Here is a 22,107-nt window from a genome sequence, read left to right on the forward strand (position 1 = left end):
AATGCGTGTTTTCAGAGATGATATCTTGAATTAAGTTTATTTTCCGCAACGGGTTTAATGCATAAATCAAAATTTAGCAAGGGTTTGTGCTTAAAAAGTAGAGGAAAAACAATCTGCTTAATTCAAGACTTGATACACAAAATGAGTTTCTCGTCTCATTTTAAGGACGTTTCAATATTTTTATCGAAAAAAAGGCAGAAATACTGATTAAGCAAATGAGTTCTGCAGTGTAATAATACTTAGTGTTCAGTGCAAAAGGCGTTTTAGGGTTTTGCTGTGCAAATGGATGGATTGTAAAGGTGTATTTCGTGACTATGATGTCCTTGTGCATTATTGTACAGTTACAGATTGCTAATGTTGGAGAACAACATGTAGAAATGACTAGTTGCATACGGGCTAGTTAGTTCAGATACCTGTTTTTCTGTTCGTCTACCGGTTCTAAACACCACACAAAAATAGACGCCCGTATGACAAATAACAAGCATTGTGTTTTCCCGATCCTAGACGTCGTTCTCAGGCATCGTATCTCGTCGCGTGAATATGCTTTGTAAACAAATGAGTTAATTCTAAGGATGCAAAACTAAAAACCTGCCAACAATAATGGTATTTTTCTATGGTTTTGAAGATGTTTAAGCACGCCAGGCCTAGGTAGTGCGCGATGAATGGCGAAAAGTCGCAGAAGAAACCGAGAACTAGAAGGCAAAGGAACATTTTATGCATTTCATAATTCCCTTCCGAGAAACACGTTCTCCCGACCAGATTCCATAGCACCTTGTGTTGTGACATCACCCACCCATCAGCCAATCACAGAGTCAGATTCAGTCAGAATCAACACCACTTCCTGATGGCACAGAGCAGGAGGGCGCACACAGGAAAGAGAGAGACCTCACTTCCTCTCCGGTAACGCGAGCTTCCCGCGGGTTCACTTGCGGACGGCCTGCCGGTAGCTGTGTCTCTGGCCCTGTCCGCGGGAGCAGCTGTTGTTGGGCTCATGCGGGCCACACGCGGTGTTGGTCTGGCTCGGGCTCGGGCCGTCTCTGGTGCTGCAGGTCAGACTGCTGTCCTGTAGTGTGGGACTGGATTGAGCTCTCTGTAACGCCCCTTCCTCCAGGAGCATGGACTCGAACACGGACAGGTCATCGCCCCCGCAGCGCTGCTTGGCCCGCAGGAGCATGCTGTACGTCTCGTAGCGCGTTTTCTGACAGAGAGAGAGACATCGTATCAACATTCAACTGTGCATTGCATTGTGGGCAGCCATTTTAGCAGTAATGGGTCATCAGGGAGTTTATATACAGTACTGTGCAAAAATCTTAGGCATGCTGGTATTTTCACCCCAAAAATGGTTTTATGCCAGTTATTGATATATTTTGCTGTAGTGTGTTAGTAGGAAATATCACTTTACATTTCCAAACATTGCCGTTAATGGTCCAGTGAGATTTGTGTATGCTCAAGGAGACTGAAAACAGCTGGTATGATCTGATCTCACTATCATTGAGTCTGTCTGTGATTACATGAAGAAACAGAAAAAACTGAGAATAAATCCAGAAGAACTGCGGGAACGTCTCCAAGATGCTTGAAGAAACCTTCCCGCAAAGATACAGTACTGTGAGAAGCTTTAGGCACTTGTGTAGAAATGCTGTAAAGTGTGGATGCTTTCAAAACTAATGTCATAAATAGATTTAATTTATCAGTTAACTTCTATTAACTAAATCAAATTGATATTTGGTGTGAACACCCTTTGCATTTAAAACCGCTTTTGTCCAGGTACACTTGCACATTAGCCTGGATGCCAGCCGAGCTTAGCCCCGCCCACAACATCTGAGGTCGGGTAGTTCGGTCTGGACTTGATCCGTCGTGGAGCAACTATGCTCGAACCAGAGCTGTTCAGACCAAGCAAATTGTCAGGGCGGGCGTTATACGATGAATGACAGATGATCAACAGTAACGTAATCATCCACGTCACCAAAGAGCGCTTGGGTTGAATTCGTTTACAACAAAGATGGCTGCCGCTGGAGAATTGAGATGTGTAGATTCCGCCATCGCGTCTGTTATAGAAGATATCGACAGCGCATTCATTTTAAAAGAGGAACAGAGAACCGCGATCAAGGCATTCGTCGATCGGAAAGATGAATGAAGAACATACGTCACTTACTCCGTCGCTCTGATTGGTTGTAGGTCTATCCAATTGAGTGCAGAGGCATTTTCTTTCCTGGTTCGGTTGAAACACGCCTCACAATCACAGGCCAATGGAGCAGATCAGACTCACATTCTGACTAGAATCTGAGTATGACGACGTCAGGCTACTTGCACATAGTTGTTCAGGTATCTTTGCAGGAAGGTTTCTTCAAGCGTCTTGGAGACGTTCCCGCAGTTCTTTTTCTTCATGTAATCACAGACAGACTCAATGATAGTGAGATCAGATCCTTGTGCATACAAAAATCTCACTGTATTATTATAATTAATAGCAAAAGGAATGTTTGGAAATGTAAAGTGATATTTCCTACTGACACACTACAGCAAAATATATAAATAACTGACTTAAAACCATTTTTCGGGGTGAAAATACCAGCATGCCTAAGACTTTTGCACAGTACTGTATATCAGAGGTGTAAAGTCCAGGTTCAGAAAGTAAAAGTCCTCCTCAGTATTTTGTTCCAATCACCTGGATTTGCTAATTAGCAGTTTGTCAGCCAGGAGAACTAATGAGTGACATCAGCTGGATGAGTTCATGGGTGGAATAAACACATGGCAGGACTTTTACTTTCTGACCCCTGGACTACACCTCTGCTGTATATAAAGATCCGTCGAAATGCTTGAATTTCCAAAAACACTACTTTTCAGGAAATGGAAAAACACTGGTTTTTTTTTTTGTCCAGTATGCGGTACACTAGCAGCACTTTTTTTTTTTTTTTACCTCAAACTCTAGATATTCCTCTCTCAGTCGGTACTCCTCAAGTTCACGACCTTTGACCTTTCGGTCAGGCGGATAAGAGCGCAGTTGAACAAGCTCGGTGGAGATGGAGCGAAATCGGGTTTCATGAGCCTGTACCTGCTCCTCCTACACACACACACACACACACACACACACACACACACACACACACACTTAATAATACTGCAGCTTATATAAACACATATACAAGCACACATACACTCATAGTGAGCTACTGCCCACATAGGCAGCTACATCACGCAAATATGTAAAATAATTATTCAAATGTATTGTTTTATTAAATAATTATAGAATATTTATAAAATTATTATTCATATTTGTTTTATTAATATTTTATATTCTTATTACCATACATTTAATATTTATACTCATTTGTTAACATTATTTAATGCATCAGTTAACAAGAACCAGCTATGAACAATATATTTTTACAGCATTTATTAACCTTTGTTAATGTTAGTTCATATAAATACAATTCTTCATTGTTTGTTCATGGTGCATTAATGTTAACAGATAACACTCTTTGATTTTAAAAATGTATTAGTAAATGTAGAAATTAACATTAACAAAGATTAAAAATGCAATAGAAGTATTGTTAATTGTTAGTTCATGTTATCTAATGTAGTTAACTGATGTTAAAAAATTTAACTATTTGAAAGACTTATATTTGATAAGGATAAGATACATATATTTGATAAGGATAAGATACATATATGACAACAAGTATGCTAATGTGATCATTTGACCTGTGGTAGTTTGGAGGCGGAGCCTGGCAGCAGCGGGCGACTAAACTTCTTCTGTGAGCCAATGGCAGCAGGGAGGGGCGGGGCTGAAAACATGGCCGCCACTGTGTTGATGCGTGTGATCCAAGACTGCATTTGTTCAGCATTCCTACACAAACAAATCAAATAACTTTTTTAATAAAAAGTCTAAGATAAGTACAAGACTTTAACAGAGTGTGGGTTCTAGTATACTTCATTTTCTCAAGCAGTAACACTTGAAGAACGACCAAGAATGAGCTCTGCGGTTGTTAAATGATGGTACAGAAACAGTGTGGTGAATATATTTTTTTTACAAAAAAAATGTGTTTAATTATCCTAGCGAAGAACAACACTACCAATAATCCTGAGGACGGCTCCATCAATCTGAGAAGATGTGGAATCGCAGTAAAAAATGCAGTGTTTATGTATGTATAAGTGCAAACATGTACCCACAAAAAAAGTGGATTTTCCAGCACAAGCAATGAGAGCTGAAACTGGGGCAAACTTCAACTAGAGCAGAGCGAGTTCTCCTGGGGAACGGGAATGTGTGTGAACACACACACACACACAAAAGACAGAAACACAGCCGACGGGACTGCATAAGTGTTTTGTCAAAAATTGGACCGAAAAGATGCCAAATGCTGAGCCTCGTGCTGTACAGATTTATTTCAGTGATTTATTCCAGTTAAAGCTTAATGTTTTTGCGTTTTGTACATAAGCATATGCACATAGATGCTTAAGTGATTTTCACAATTGTGTGACACAGATTTGTGCATCTGAATGCTCATTTATCTCCTGAGATCCTTTTGCAAAACTGTGTCACACAATGCATTTCCAGTATAACAAGTATTAAAAAGTATATTGAACTGGAACATCATAAAACGTAGGACGGGACTTTATCTGTGGTGAACTGTGTGAACTCACGGCGCCTGGAAGAGGTAGACTCTCCAGTCAGCGGTCCGGAGGTAAAACACGTTTGGCCGTTTGCTGTAGTCTGTGGCTCGGATGGCCAGGGAATGGTGAATCGACACAGCATTCTTCAAATCCTCATCGGATAGCTGTTTATCCGGCCGATACTCGCCCTGGAAAAACAATTATCCAGTCATTAATTCAATACATGCATCAGAGATGACCTCATAGTACACTCTCGTAATCATTACGGATTTATTGATCATATTGTCGTTCTACTCATTATGTATATTACCATCAAACTGTTTACATCTGGACAAATGCAACAGCTGTTGGGTTTATATTAAGGCAAACAAATATTATTTGTCTGAAAGGCACAAAATATTGGCAAAAGTGCTGTTACTTAATATACCGTTGAGTTATCATTTAACTGTATAATGAACACATCACACATATAAATCACACATACAGTGTGTGGAGGGATTTAACAGACTCATTTTAAATATTTGAATATTAAATATTTATTTATTTAACTATGTCATTAAATGTAATAAAAAAAACTACAATTAAATGTAAGCATAAATATATAAGGAGGGAAATACCTACATTTATTTTATAAAATTTTATAATTTTTTTATTTATTTATGTAAAATTAAAAAGAATGTGAAGAAAAAAGGAAGGAAGGAAGGAAGAACAGGAGGAAGGAAGGAAGAACAGGAGGAAGAAAGGAAGGAAGGAAGGAACAACAGGAGGAAGGAAGAACAGGAGTAAGGAAGGAAAGAAGGAAGGAAGGAAGGAAGGAAGGAAGGAAGGAAGGAAGGAAGGAAAGAAGGAAGAAAGAACAGGAAGAAGGAAGGAAGGAAGGAAGGGAGGAAGGGAGGAAGGGAGGGAGGAAGGAAGGAAGGAAGGGAGGGAGGAAGGAAGGAAGGAAGGAAGGAAGGAAGGAAGAACAGGAGGAAGGAAGGAAGGGAGGAAGGGAGGAAGGAAGAACAGGAGGAAGGAAGGAAGGAAGGAAGGAAGGAAGGAAGGAAGGAAGGACGAACAGGAGGAAGGAAGGAAGGAAGGAAGGATGAACAGGAGGAAGGAAGGAAGGAAGGAAGGAAGGAAGGAAGGAAGGAAGGAAGGAAGGAAGGAAGGAAGGAAGGAAGGAAGAACAGGAGGAAGGAAGGAAGGAAGGAAGGGAGGAAGGAAGGAAGGAAGAACAGGAGGAAGGAAGGAAGGAAGAACAGGAGGAAGGAAGGAAAGAAGGAAGAACAGGAGGAAGGAAGGAAGGAGGATAGACTCACCTTCTGCAGGTAAAGGATGAGTCCCTTAAGAACAGCATAAAATGTTTTCCATCCTCTTTTCCCACGAGGTGCTGCATTTCACATGAAAAATAAACAAACAAAAATTTAAACAGATTTTTATTATGCAGTAAAATGGACCAAATACATCAATACACAGGTGTTGACTAAAGAGCTTTTGATTTAAACCCACTACACCTGCATTTCCTTCTAAAACAAAATAAAAATAATTGTTGGCTGATGTTTTTACACCTCTGAGGACATAATATTATTTACATTTTGTGACACTGTATGCTACTGTAAAATAACATGAAACTAAGTACATGCATATATTGTACATTTCAGAATCAGTAAAGTTTCTAAATCTCTAACATACCGGATATAGAATATTATAGCATTAAAAATGGGTTACACTTTATTTTAAGGTGAAGTAGTTACATTGTACTTTACATGTATTTACTATAGAGTTAGGGTTAGTTACTTGTAGTTATGAATAATTTACTGTTATTACTATATTAAGTACATGTCGTAACGTGTAACTACGTGACCTTAGAATAAAGTGTTGCAAAAAATTTTTGGGAAAAGTTTAAAGATACTATTTGAAAAGATCATCAAAAGTAACCAAAACGTCCGTATAAAAGAGCAAAAAGTACTTCTGCTAATGTCCTAAATATAAATTTCTACATAAGATGACTCACAGTAAGGTATATGTAATAATCTAGGAATGATGCATCCTCTTTATCACTCACTTCTCTTTCCATCACAGTCAGCGTGGACCTTCCTCACCAAGAAACCCGTTTTATAGAGAAGAGAACCAGACGGAGAAACTAAACCACTGCCCGTCCGCTTCATTCCTCTGGAGTTTGATTCGTCTCGATGCTCTCCCAGCTCCGAAAACGACTTGCGTAACTCTTCTTCATCGCTGAGGGAAGAAACAAATAAAACATCATAAAGTACTGACCAGCAGGAAGTGCATAAAAGAGGAATATGAAACAATGAACTCATTACATATATTACCATCAAACTCTGTATATTTGGAAAAATGCAACAGCTGTCGGGTTCAAATTAAGGCAAAAATAATAAAATATTTAAAATGTCATGAAATGTTGCAATATATAAATAAAACTACAATTAAATGTAAACAAATACACAAGGCAGGAAATACATTTATTTATTTATTTTTTATTATAATTTTTTTTTTTATGTAAAATTAAAAAGAATGGGAAATAAACTAATGCCTAATTATAAAACTAATAAAAATATGAAAACTAAATACACCTTGAAAATGTAGCAGACAAATCAGTCTATCATTAAATAATTAAATGCATCATGAAATTTTGCAATCAATAAAACGACTTGAGCAACTCTTCATCGCTGAGGGAAAAAAACTAAAGAAAAGAAAGTATTGACCAGGAGGAAGTGCATAAAAGTGGAATACAAATATCTCACAGATAAGCTGAGTTCGTGATAATCATTGTGTTATGTTTACCATGGCATGCCTGGAATTATTATAAAAACAGGAATTATATTGAAACACCTCATATTTTCCTTTTAGTTTCTATTAATATTGCTAATACTTAGTGTTAGGGGTCTGTTCCAGTAACTAACACTAAACATTAAACACTATATAACAATTCATCATCCCACATCATTTAGTGTTACAGACATGGATGAAGCCTCAAATCATGCAGATCGATCGAGATAACGTGACCACAAACGACTGCTTTGAATGCACCGCTATTGCTTTTAGGAAAAGCACATCTATGGCCCTATCTTACACCCGGCGTAATGCAACGCCAAGCGCAGCGCAAGTGTTTTTTGCTAGTTTCAGCCCGACGCAGTTATCATTTTCACGTTCAGTGCCACGTTGTTTAAATAGCAAATGTATTTGCGCCCATCTGTGCGCCCATGGACGTGCTGGTCTGAAAACCAGGTGTGTTCAGGCGCATTGTTGGAGCGTTGCTATTTTGAGGCAACAGAAACAGACTGACCCATTGACCAACTGAAACCTGCTCTAAAGGCAATGGCGCAATATTTTTTTGTTATTTAAAGAGCATGTTAGTAATGTGCGCCTATAGGCGGTTCCACAACGCTCGTACACTCTGCTTATTACACACACAGGGACGCACAGCAGCACACAAACATGCCAAATATTAAAATTAAAAGGATTACAATGTAAAAGATTATTATTGTGTACATAAAGATATGGTGAATCCGGCTTGTCCCGTAGATGGTCTGTTTGCGCGCTTTAACCTCGCGCACGAGCAGATCCGTTTGCGCTCTGGAGACGCGTTCGGTCTTTCCACGATCAAATTCTGTCATGTAAATAGCGAATCTGCCATGGCGCAAGTGCAACTGGCATTTAAAGGGACTGGGAGATGAGACTCTGATTGGTTTAACGCACGTGAATCCCAAAACACACCCATTACTCATTAAGAGAATAGACACAACCCTTTTAGACCATGCGCCGGGAGCACCGACCATTTTTCCCGTCGTTAAACTAGCAAAAGTGGATTCGGACACTACCCTGAGTGAACTTACGCCGTGCGCTTTAGACCATGCGCTTTAGACCATGCACTTAGATCGTTAAAACAGGGCCCCTAGTGTTCTTTATACTGCAGTAAGTGTGGAGAAAATCCACCTCCGCAATGTGTTTGGTGTTTAAAGACTATGAGAGTTTGGATCCAGCCCCTCTGTCAGACTCGCTGTGATATTTCGGGCCTGTCCTGCTGTGTATCCCGCCTAGAGTGAATAAAAGTGTTTCCCCCGACAGTTTCCACCTCACTCCTGCCGACCGTAATCCCCCAGAGAGAGGCAGACAGTATGGATCGAGTGAGTGTTGAAGTAAAGCGCTCTTCCCAGCGGGTTTCTCCCTCACATCTGCCACCAGAAGTCTGATGCTTCACTGCAGAAATCACATCAAAGAAAGGCTTGATCCGACAGGACAAACAATTACCGTCCGCCACTGTGAGCCGAGGTCAAACGCACTGGTGTATTAAAGCCCTCATTCCATGAAAAATCTCATTTCTTTTTGGAAACTGATGTTCAAAATACTATTTAGACATGCTTTAAAGTGCCCCTATTATGCTATTTTAAAGGTACATCATTTTGTTTTGGAGTCTCCAATGATAAGTTTACATGCATCCAAGGTCAAAAACACTTACATTTTCTCATAATATTCATTGCACATCACCTCACTTCTCAAAGAGTCTGAAAATGGTTAATTCAAAGATTCGGTTTCTCTAAACCCCTCCTTTCCACAAGCTGCTCTGCTCTGAATGGTCAGATGGCTCAGTCTGTTGTGATTGGTCGACTTCTTACAGGACGTGTCAGAAACCAAACGTCCATTACCATATCTGAAATTCACTCTTCCTCAACACTTGATTACACAGTGATATGAACAGAAACGACAGGGTCTATTTTACCGTATCAATTCCAGTGCGACTCCTTATCCTTCGGAAGCGCATGTAAAGTAGATTCAAAGTGCTGAAAACATGTAGACAACATGAACCAAACTCTTCAGCTACAACTAGTGTTTGAGGGCGGAGCAAAGTAGACATTGTTTGCAGGCAGCCAATGAAGAGCACAGGCTGACATTATGCAAATTTGTTACATAGGTATGTTACGGAAGTGAGACTCGTTTCAGCAGTTCAGAATCGACTCTTTCTTTTAGGAGACAATAACTTAACTTGTCGTGCACTTTGACCTTTAACACTTTGCAGAGCTTTTACATTCACAAACAGTTATATTACACACTACATGAAAGGTAATTTTTTTTTTTTTTTTAAAGGGACACTAACACATTCCCAATCATGAGCACATTTAACTCAACATGATTCTGTTTACTTTCTGCACATTTATTATCTTATAACGAACAATTCATCAATGCATGTTATTCCACGTTCAAAAAATCTTTACTCCGCCTCCAAAACAAATATCCTTTTGGGGTGATGTCACAAATCACTCTTACTTTGTACATCCTCTGTTCCCCATGTAATGCAAATTTTTCCCAATTCCAGGCAGTTCTAATGGGAAAGAAACCACAACCTAGCTCCCCTTTACATCACACAAGTAAAACGGGCTACGAATGCTACTTCATGTTGATTTTTAACACATGACCGCCTGCATTTACATATCAAAACCTATTGGTGATGCATGATGAATGCTAGAATAGCCAAATCAAATCAGAGGTCATTTACATATAGAAGTCTTAAAGGAACAGATGCAAAAACAGGTGGAAGTAACCATGACAACATTGACCAACATTTCAGCACGTCATTACGTTAACTGAAACTTCATGAAATAAAATAAATGTTAACTAAACTACAATTGTATTTTTATTTTTATATATTTATATACATTTTGTTTGTTGAAGTAATAAAATTACTAAATTAGTATTAAAAACTATATTGACGTATTTAAAAAACAAAAACTAATTAAAAAAACTGACCAAAATATATGAAAACAAACATGGAAAATATAGAATAAAAAAACTGAATAAAAAATAAAAAATGATATTAATGATGCTTCAGAGAAAAACTAAGCTAGCGACTAAATAATAATAAAAATAAGAGTGAGTAGAGTGTGTTAAAAATCAACATGACGTGGCATTCGTAGCCCGTTTTACTTGCGTAATGTAAAGGGGAGCTAGGTTGTGGTTTCTTTCCCATTAGAACTGCCTGGAATTGGGAAAAAATATTACATGGGGAACGGAGGATGTACAAAGTAAGAGTGATTTGTGACATCACCCTAAAAGGATATTTGTTTTGGAGGCGGAGTAAAGATTTTTTGAACATGGAATAACACGCATTGATGAATTGTTCGTAATAAGATAAGAAATGTGCAGAAAGTAAACAGAATCATGTTGAGTTTATATTATCATGTTGATATTAATGATGCTTCAGAGAAAAACTAAGATAGCAACTAAATAATAATAAAAATAAGAGTGAGTAGAGAAGGAATGTACGCATAATATGTGGAGTACATGCCCTTTAAAAGCAGGAGTGTGTCCGTGTGAATGTTCATGTTTCTGTCCTTCTCGGCTGTTTTATGAGTTCTCTCGACACATTCGCTACACTCAGAGGTGTAATATTTCTCGTGAACACACTTCGGATTGTCTGAGGTCAGTTAACAGACCCTTTTAATGGTGTCTTTCTCAGAGAAAGGACACACATCACACTGCCGTCCCGTCCGCGTGATGTTTCTCGGGGGAAAGACACTCCACAGAAGCCAACCTGGAAATCATGAGCTACGGTGGCCCAAACAGCCCAAAAACCTTCAACTCACCTCCACAAACCAACAGCTAACCAGACACCAATGGTACAAAAACAGAGACACAAAAACAATGTCTTTCCCAAAAGTGTTGTTGCTCTAAGCATGGTTTAATATTCCCTTAGTAAGTCTTTAACTGTACCTACAGTAAAAACAATACAATAAAACCTCTTCAGAAACCCAATGCACAATAATCTCGCATTATGGTGCTGATCTTTTGCACATGCAGTCTCACATTTACTTCTAATACGGAATCTCTCAGATGTCAAAATGACCTTCTTGATACAATTTCGGATCTCCTGAGATTATCACATGACAACAATAAGCATTCAAATGGCACAATAAGAAACCCGACTATGTTGCTCTAAAAAGAGTGAAAAAAAAAATCAGTCAATCAGTCTCGTACTGAGCATGTGCATTAAACTTAAAGCCTGTTGCCTGGTAACTGTCGGCACGAGAGAGAGAGAGAGAGAGAGAGAGAGAGAGAGAGAGAGAGAGAGAGAGAGTGAGTGTGTGTGTGTGTGTGTGTGTGTGTGTGTGTGTGTGTGTGTGTGTGTGTGTGTGTGTGTGTGTGTGTGTGTGTGTGTGTGTGTGTGTGTGTGTGTGTGTGTGAGATGGTCGGAGGACTGGTGGGGAAAGAAACGCAAGCTAAAGAATAAATTTATCCAGAGCCATTACAGCAGGACTGATGTTGCTCGCGGGACGCTCACGGCGCGACTCCAGACATGATTTCATGAAACACTGAGAGACTAATGACACTAATCACACACACACACACACACACACACACACACACACACACACACACACACACACACACACACACACACACACACACACACACACACACACACACACACACACACACACACGACCAGATCAAGACTTCACAACCTGACAAAGACACATGAGTGATACAGATAAACAAACTACATCAACATTTTAAAGCCTTTTGGCAATTTCAATATGCAACTCAACTTTTCTTCAGTTATTGTTTCCATTATTTAAACTATATAAAAATCCATATGCAGCCAATTCGATTTAAAATGTTCAGATCAAAAAGTAAAATACAGCACAAATACTACTTACATTTTATGTTAATTTATAGTAAATGTGCACTATTGTTCAAAAGTTTGGAGTCAGTAAGATTTGTTTATTTTTTAAAAAGAAATTAATACTTTTATTCAGCAAGAACGCTTTAAACTGACACAAAAAAAGTGACAGTAAAGACAATTATAATGTTACAAAAGATTTTCATTTAAAATAAAAGCTGTTCTTTTAAACTTTGTTCATCAAAGAATCCTGAAAAAATGCATAATGGTTTCCACAAAAATATGAAGCAGCTGTTTTTAACACTGATAATAATCTGAAATGTTTCTTGAGCATCAAATCATCATATTAGAGTGATTTCTGAAGGATCATGTGACACTGAAGACTGGAGTAATGATGCTGAACATTCAGCTTTGATCACAGGAATAAACTCCCTCTCACACGGGGGAAAATTACTTGAATATCGTGATGAATGCGGTGCATGAGAGTCTTGTGTCGGGTAATAAGAGTTCATTATCACTCCAGGCTGAGGAACGGCGGGTTTAAAACTTTTACGTCCAAGCCTGAGAACGGATGTAATGGACTTAATTCAGGTTAATGCGCTTTAATATTACAACATTTTCAAATTGTAACATTTGTAACTATAATGCGAAGGTGTTTCTTACGGTCTCAAGCATTTCGAAATGTTATTGTTACATTTGAATAAAGCCACGTGGAGACTATAAATAATTGAATTGATTGATTGTAACGAACAGTTTGAACTGATTCAAGAAGATGAAACTTTTAAAGCTGAATTTCGTAAATATCTTTAAATCACTATAAAACACAAACACTAAAAAATCAGTTGTAATGTTCTAAATGTCACTGAAAAGGTCTAAAACAATTATATAGGCAAAAATAAATATATTGTGAATTTTCAATATATCGTCCAGGACTAGAAGACAGAAATAGTGGAAGAGAAAGAGTCGAAGCAGAGGACAGGAACAGACACCGGGTGAAACGCAATCAGGAAAGGGCAGAATGATTAGATTCAGAGAGCGGCATGCTGGGAAAACAGGAGCGCCTGTTGAGGAGAGAACTATTCTCACATATTGACTGATCATCTGTATGCTCACACACACACACACACACACACACACACACACACACACACACACACACACACACACACACACACACACACACACACACACACACACACATCACCAGCTCTCTAACATAATGTAAAAACACACACACACAGTAACATCATCAGCTCTCTAACATACTGTAAACACACACTCAAACACACACACACACAGTAACACCATCAGCTCTCCAACATCCTGTAAGCACACACTCTCTCTCTCTCTCTCTCTCACACACACACACACACACACACACACACACACACACACACACACACACACACACACACACACACACACACACACACACACACACACACACACACACACACACACACACACACACACACACACACACACACACTTCTACATCTATCTTTATGAGGACATCCATTGACACAATGCAATCTCTAGCCGCTTACCCTAACCTTACCCATCACAACTAAGTGCCTAACCTGAACCCTGACCCTAAACCGACCCTTAACCTCATTATAACCTTATCCCTAAAACCAAGTCTTGACCCTCAAACAGGCCTTTAAAGGCTCTCAGAAAGAGAGGACCGGCCAACATGTCCTCACTTTACTCTCTTTGTCCTCACTCCAATGGTCTAAAACTCAAACTGGTCCTCACAAAGATAGTTGTACAAGTACACACACACACACACAGTAACATCACCAGCTCTCTGTAAACTCTCATCCTCTCACAATGCAAATGCCCGCATGTATCCTGAGTAATGGAGCGAGTGAATCTGATCATGGCCACACGTGTTCCCAGTGTTTCCTCCTCAGAGTCAGTGAACAGCTTCATTCCCCCTTTCCATCCCTCCTCTGAATCTGCCTCTATCTGTCCCAGTCTCTCTTTTCTTTTTCTCCCTCTCACACAGGGGAAAATTACTTCAATATTGATCATTTTATGACATCGTGATGAATGCGGTGCATGAGAGTCTTGTGTCGGGTAATCAGAGTTCATTATCACTCCAGGCTGAGGAACGGCGGGTTTATTCTGCTGCTGTTTCCACCAAAATATGAAGCAGCACAACACTGATAATAATCAGGAATGTTTCTTAAGCAGCAAATGATCATATTATACTGATTTCTGAAGGATCATGTGACACTGAAGACTGGAGTAATGATGCTGAAAATCCAGCTTTGATCACAGGAATATATATATATAAATATATATATATTTTTTTTTTTAATAGTAATAATATTTCACAATATTACAGTTTATCAAATAAATATACCCCAAACTTCTGAACGGTGGTGTACAGTTTAGCTGGTAATTATCGCAAAAACAAAGATCCCCAAAAGAAAACGCATAAAATGTAATATTAATAAATTAAATTGATTAAAACTTCTGCTAATAAAAATATTTCATTACCACATAGACAACAAGATGAACACTGCAACGTGTAATGTTGCCGTTTGAGCATAAAAAAGATCTGCAAGGTTACAAAGATCAAAGTCCACTCCAAAAAGAGATATTTTATTCAGCAGAATCCCCTTTTCAAGAGCTGCAACGAACGGCTCATTTTGGACTACAAAGTCATTTTTCTGGGCTTTATGAATCCATAATGTTTCTCATTTAAATAATCCCTGCCCTCTGAATATGCAGAAACGCAGACGAGGCCTGGATGAGCTGCTGCTGCTTTTTCCACAACTCGTATGCTTGACCTTCCTACGGCTGACGAACTTAATGTGGGTACAATTTATTTTAAACACCGTTCCTGAACATTATAATCCTGAAGTTTATCTGTGTGCCACACATTTTCCGGAGAACAGCTTCCAGAACCATAATGCAGGATACACACAAAAGCTTCTCCTGAAACGGAGCAGTTTCCACTTTGTTCCACAATCTGTTGTTTATGGATCACAACTTGTAAGGATGTCCTATTATTTGTAGTTGCATCTATTAGCAGTTCTAATTATAAGTTTCGTGTTGTTGCTACGCTCTGCTGCTAGCCAACATTAGTGTTGATATAGTGTTGTTTACTATGGCTTTGTAAGCTCTCACTTTTGCAAGGCTGTTCATCGCTCCTTAGGAGAATTAACCATGTTTTTGAGATCGATTACTGTTTGTATGACCATAGTTTTCAGACAAATATCATGATTAAATGGTGGATAACATCGTACCTATAATGTACAAGAAAAACATACCACTCTGAAACGTCTTGTGAAATCCGTGCTTGCAAAGTCGGTGCATGAAATCCATTCTGGATGCTCCTCTTGTTTGTTAACATTGTCAGGGTCTGAATCAGGTTTGAAATCGCCGCCATCCTTTATATTTACACTAGAGCAGAACTCGTGGTTATGGAGGGGCGGGACAATTCCCAAACACACGCCAAACGCTATCAAAAGAGTGGCGCAGGTATGACATCACTTTGTAGGCCAAATCGTGGTAACAAGTTAGCATTTTAGCAATTCCGTTTTTTTTAATGGGATTTTGGTTAAATGGCTGAAATAAGGTCTGTGGTGAACACAGGCTCAAAACTCTTTAACATTTTATTCAATGACATAAAATACATCAGTTTTATCCCACTCATGATTTTTTGGAAGCTGTCTTGAAAAAGGCAGTTGCTAACTAAAGTGGCTAAATGGGAGTAACAGAGTCTGTCGAGGAGATTAAACATCATCACGCCGAACCGGTAAACCGGTTTGCTTTAATACACTCGTTATGTTTATAATTGTGCTCTTGTAAACTATTCTAACTCAAACGTTCTGGGAAAATGTTTTTAGATAAAAACTGAAAGAGTTGTCGGAAGCTCAGTGATGGTGACGTTGAAGTCGAGCGTTTATAGCCTACCGTTAGCTTTTTACTTCTGGCGACTGCATTTAGGGTTCAAAATTCATAAAAGTTGTGTTCATCTGTGATAATTATCTTGATGGATAAAACGTGCAAGTATCTAGCCTGGGTTTCCCCATGCTGCCTTGCGCGCAGCGCGATTTTATTCATGCTGCTAGGCAGCCTGGATTCCATGGACCAGATTTTCGCCTCAGCGAGGGGACCAATCACAGAACGGGGAGGGAGCAGCAAGACGATGACGACGTCTATGCGACACACCGAAGCAGTTTGTTTATATCTATGGATCCAACATGGCAGCAGACGCGAAGTTACCTCATGTTTGTCTTGCACAAACGGCAATAGTCGCTGAACGTCATCGTGTACACATAAATCTCTGACCCATCGTCTTCTTCCTTGTCGAATTTCTGTCGCTCTACATACGTCATCTGGTATAATTGAAACGATTGGCTATGAGCTACGGACAGGCGCATTTGATAGACATTCATAGCGCCCAATAAACGGCTCTGGGCATTCGTAAACCACGCCTCGAATACGAGAAAATGAACATGTGGTTCCTAGACCACGTCTCAATGAGAAAGAGGTCTGACGTTAGCCAGGCTAGCAAGTATCATAAACTTTTGTTGATTACAGAGCTTGTTTTTAGCGATAATCCAAAAAAATGGGAAAATCCTATTGGGTTTTTGTTGAGGGAACCAATTTCAATTTCAATTTATTAATGGATAGCCCATTAATGCGTAATGCTAGCTGCCGGTTGGCCTACAAAGTGACGTCATACCTGCACCCCTCTATTACAACACACTGGGCCAGCTGACCAATCACAGCACATTTGTATTTCGGAGGGAGGGGCTTCACTGAAAACAATGCGTTCGGGACAGACTGCAGAGAGGGGAGCAGTAATTATGTAAAATATGTGAAAATTATGTGTTTTTTGAATAATCAAGCATGAAAGCATATTATAGTACACCCCAAAAACAAAATCAAGACTTTGTAAAAGGGCATAATAGGACCCCTTTAAAATAAAGTGTTACCATCCATTATAAATCGCACTGATGTGAAAAGACACGCATTATACAAAAATATTTTACTGTTCAAACTTCAAACACACCATTGACCAATCAGAATTAATCTATTATGACAGCTATATATAAATAAAAGCTTTGGCTAGACAACAAAGACATCAAATCCAAAATAATAGAGATTTGTTTATCATTCTCAACCCAAGACTATCAAGTCATTCTCAGAATTTCAACAAAAACTAATCTATGGCAGCCAGCAAGACACAGCAACAGTGAATGTATAAAAATAAATGTTCAATGCACCACAGAGCAAAGCATAAAAACACGTGTACAAGATCCCAGAATCAAAGTTTGAGCCGCTGGATGCGGATGAAGTGGCGTTTCTCTGCTGCGCACTCGTTCATGAGCTCAGGGAGGGACGGGGAGGCTATTTTGGGAGCTGCAGTAGGTGTCTGTGGGTTCACCTTTGCTCAGGATGCGAACGGGACCCTTTCAAGAGCGTTCTGGCGTGTGTGTGTGTGGGCGCGTGGATGAGAACAAGGTTAGGGCTCTGTGTGTGTGTGTGTGTGTGTGTGAGAGAGAGAGAGAGGGGGTGAATTCATATCGACAGAACAGAGCTGAGCGGTAACTATGCAGCGGTATCCATGGAGCCGTAACCATAGCAACGGTGCTCTGAAAGCCAGGGTCTTTAATTGGTGAGTGTGAATATATATAGAGAGAGAATAGCCAGCTCTGACACAATATTGTTTCTAGCAAACAATTCACATATTTATGGCCCGAATTAAACCTGCTTTTGTTTCACTGTTTGGAACCACTTTCCCCCTGTGACATCACTCGTGTGTCTTTCAGCCGTGTGAACATTTACAATGGCAATCACATCAAAATTATTACAGTTATAAAGCATCACCATTAAACAATGAATTTACTTTCCAAGCCATCAAACATGCACTCGGGCTTGCTAGACCATAAAATGGACACATATATCAATCTGATAGACTTGCGCTCAATGTCTAGACACCACACAAATCACAGACCTAAATTTAAGATGTAGAATTACGTATTTGAAATGCATATACAATTTCCATTCATATGCATTACACAGATTTAACATAAACTTAATATGATGCATATTTATCAGTCGTGCATAGATGAAACGGGAATTAATTCTGTAATATTACTCATTTGTCATCAATAAATCCAATTGGTTTCAAGCCGATTATTGCTTGAATATCCACAGCTAGCCATATTTTAATCATACTCATACTTTCATGTTCAGATTTATGCTGATTCTAAGCAGTTTGAATAAATGCATTTTGAAAATATGAATATTACAATAAAACCAAATAGATGCAAATACGCCATGATTTTTTTTGTTTTTTGTGTGTAGAGATCCCGTTTCAATAAATATGCATCACATTAAGTTAAAACTGTGTGGAAATATATGCAATTCAAATAAATTGAGGCCTAAATATTAGCAAGAGCAAGAGAAAACAAACGAGAACACTTTGGCAGATGCTTGGTAATGCAACTTTTGCATGAGAAAATACTGTAACTGTATATAGTTGCAGATTTTACAATAGTGACGGTAACTGCGCTATTTTGGAGGAAACAATGGTTACCATGGCAATGTGTTCAGTAAGGGCAGTCAGAATCAGTTGACTCGTGTTTCGATGTGGGTAGTTTGGTAGTAGCACATTGCATCTACTGTAAAACCTTCCAGTAATTATCAGTGAAAGCAGGAAGAAAACACACTTACATTGTCCACTGCAGCTTTTCATTTTTAATAGAGTTGTACAGGGCCTGCGGATAGAGGGATAGAGAGAGAGAGAGAGAGAACAGTCAGTAACACTCACACCTAAGCTGTGAATGACTGAGTTTGGTTTCAGAGGCTGCGTATGAGTTGCATCATATATATTCTGCTGTAACTGGCATCATAATCAGGCCGTGAGAGATGACAAACCCCAAAATAAACACATCTGACTCAAACACAGTTGCAAAGTCATTCTGGCCATACCTAATAATCAGTAAAGCATTCATTTAACTACTCTCCAACTAAAAATCTAAACTTTTTCCATTTTATATCGGGAAAAAAATATCAATAAATAAAACAGAACTATATAATATAAGAAAGGAAATAATAAAATAAAACAATAAAAAAAGAATTAAATACAATTTAAAAAGAACAAAAAAATAAAATAAAACAAAATCTTCTCTTTCAATACAAGAGATTATTAAAACCGAATCACAGAAGGCTGTTTCCTACTGATCATTAGCACTTCATTGACACATCATCAGTGTAAATGACGAGTGTGTGGACGTCAGTCGTAAAACACCTGCGTCACAGTGGAATCCTGTCCCTACATTTGATAAAACCTCCATATGAGAACATTCTCAATGATAATGATTCATTAATTCAATGTGATTTTGTTTGATTAAATTCTAAAAAAGGCAAAGTTATGGCTTGGGTTGGGGATAATAATGAGATTTATATAAAAGCAATAAAAGTCTATGGCATGTCCTTATTCAGATGGTGAGATGAACATGCATGTGTGAGGCTGTCTAATAATTCACTCTATATGTCCTTTCATCTAGAAAGAAGAAACCTCAGCATCAACAGCTCATAATCTCTCCACAAACCAACGTTCATTTCAAACAATACTTCAGCTGCATTCTTCAGAATAAAGCTTCTCGATGTGTGTTTTAGCATCAGTGCCATAGAAGAACCATTTTTGGTTCATCAAAGAACCTTTCAGTCAACATTTTTAATAATCTAAATAATCTTTTTCCATTTTAAAGAACCTTCTGTGCATGGAAATGTTCCGTGGATGTTAAAGGTTCTTTATGGAACCATCAATGTCAATAAAGAACCTTCATTATTAAGAGTGTAGAGTGTAGTGTACCAAACTGAGAACTGAACGTGCTGACTTTGTTCCTTAAACACACACACACACACACACACACACACACACTTTAAATTTGGAATCAAAATAAGTTTTTTTTCTTTTAGTTCATGTAAATGAACCAGTCAATCTATTCTCCTATTATAAGTACACAACTCTTCCATAAGGTATTTAAAGTGATAGTTCCCCCAAAAATGAAAATTCTGTCATCATTTACTCACTGTCAAGTACTTCCAAACCTGTGTGAGTTTCTTTCTTCTGCCGAACATAAAAGAAGATATTTTGAAGAATGTTGGTAACACTGTTTTCAGGTATAATAATTTTTTAGCAGGTATTGCATTTGGATATATATTTAGACATTAATCAAAGACTAATTATGGCTCAACTACCCGGTACCTGGTCTGAGCATTTGATCTCACTCAGCCTCTGTGTGTGTGTGTGTGTGTGTGTGTGTGTGTGTGTGTGTGTGTGTGTGTGTGTGCTCAATGGCTTCCATCAACTGTCTTCTTCTAAATATCTTCTTTTGTGTTCAACAGAAGACAGAATCTCATACAGGTTTGGAACAACTTGAGAGTGAGTAAATTATGACAGAATTCTCATTTTTGGGTGAACTATCACTTCAAAACAAACTCAGAATTGTGTCAGAACAATAGTGGAGAATAATGTTTGCATGGAACGACCATGTCATTTTTTGGCCTCTGGGGCAGCAAACATGACAGATGATCAGATGAGTGGTAAAGTGGTGTGAGACAGGGTTACCCTCTTCCTCTTGCGGGCCTGCGGGTGGTTCTTTCCATCTTGAGCTTTTCCCAGGAGGTCCGGGAACACCAGAGGTTTGAGCGATCGGGATCGGGGCGTTCGTGGGTAACGGAACGGGTCCATCATGCGGAAATCTCGCCCGTATCGGACCGAGCAGAGCGAACGTGAGCGTAAGCGCCCGGCCGAGTGCAGACTGTTCACTCCGATCATGCTCGAGAACGCAGTGCACTATGGGAAACTATTACCTCCAGGTGGGGTTTAGATCTCGAAGTGAGTTTTCAGAAAAAAAACTTGTTTACAAAAATATCTTCAATATGAGAAGCACATGAGAAACCCCAACATGTCTTCTTCCACAAGGCGATGATGAGGTAACTCCAAAAGACAAAAAAGATACAAAAATCCAGATTACAAATAGCGGAACATGACCTAATCCAAGTGCTTAGATAGACTGATGAGAAAAATAGGTGTAAATAAAGTGTAATAAACAACGCAACAGGGAGTCTGTGACCATCTGTAGAATTCACTAGCTAATCTCAACACACTACACGTTACGTTTGTGAGACGCTGACTGAGGAAACGCAGAAATGAACCACTGAAACCAGAGTGTGATCGAGCAAAATGACAGTGATCCCGAAATGTCCAATATTTCCCTCGCGGACACTGAACACATGTAGTGGTCACTCACAAACACCATCGGGCCAACTTCTACAAGCTACACATTGCCCATGCACCAGTGATGCCACACACACACACACACACACACACACACACACACACTGAGTGATGGCACAGAAGGCAAGCAAAGCTTTCAGAAGTGTGAAAGAACAGCCAGGATCCGACAGATGGAATGAGGCGAACGGAAACCGGGATTAAACGTGAAACACCCTCACAAAAACGAGGCGGTCAGCTCGTCAGAAAACACACAGCAATCCCCACACCTGTCCCCGCTCCAGATGATGTCCCAAACACACAGCAATCCCCACACCTGTCCCCGCTCCAGATGATGTCCCAAATTCAGCACAAACAATCCCACATGAAGACCAGGAGAAGGATCTGTGAGCCTGTTGCTTCTGAGATTCAGATGAGATGTTCAGGTGGATGTGTTCTCTTCCGTCTGCAACCAAACGGTTTCAAAAGATGTGCATCCCTCCTCTTTGCATTCGTTTATCTATCAGTCCATCTGGGATCCATCTGTCCTGGTAGAGCTGATGGATTTTTTGGTCCGTGTGTGTGTGTGTGGATGCGGTCTCCCTCTGGCCGTCACAGTCACAGGTAC

General features: G+C 39.3%; 1 protein-coding gene across 3 annotated transcripts in view; it reads right to left on the reverse strand.

Moving 5' to 3' along the window:
- Positions 1-330: 330 nt before the first annotated feature.
- The window catches only part of LOC309485173 (uncharacterized protein), a 57,050-nt gene continuing 35,273 nt past the window's right edge, over positions 331-22,107 (reverse strand). For all 3 annotated transcript variants that reach the window (XM_082151860.1, XM_082151861.1, XM_082151862.1), the window contains 7 exons: positions 18,929-18,972; positions 6,656-6,828; positions 5,910-5,980; positions 4,639-4,796; positions 3,700-3,844; positions 2,915-3,058; positions 331-1,198 (listed from right to left, as the gene is read on the reverse strand). In XM_082151860.1, the coding sequence (XP_082007986.1) occupies positions 923-1,198; positions 2,915-3,058; positions 3,700-3,844; positions 4,639-4,796; positions 5,910-5,980; positions 6,656-6,828; positions 18,929-18,972 (1,011 nt within the window). In that variant the 3' untranslated portion in view covers positions 331-922. The remainder of the gene's footprint in view (positions 1,199-2,914; positions 3,059-3,699; positions 3,845-4,638; positions 4,797-5,909; positions 5,981-6,655; positions 6,829-18,928; positions 18,973-22,107) is intronic.

The sequence above is a fragment of the Leuciscus leuciscus genome, assembly GCF_965113295.1.
Source record: "Leuciscus leuciscus genome assembly, chromosome: 21".
NCBI lineage: Eukaryota > Metazoa > Chordata > Actinopteri > Cypriniformes > Leuciscidae > Leuciscus > Leuciscus leuciscus.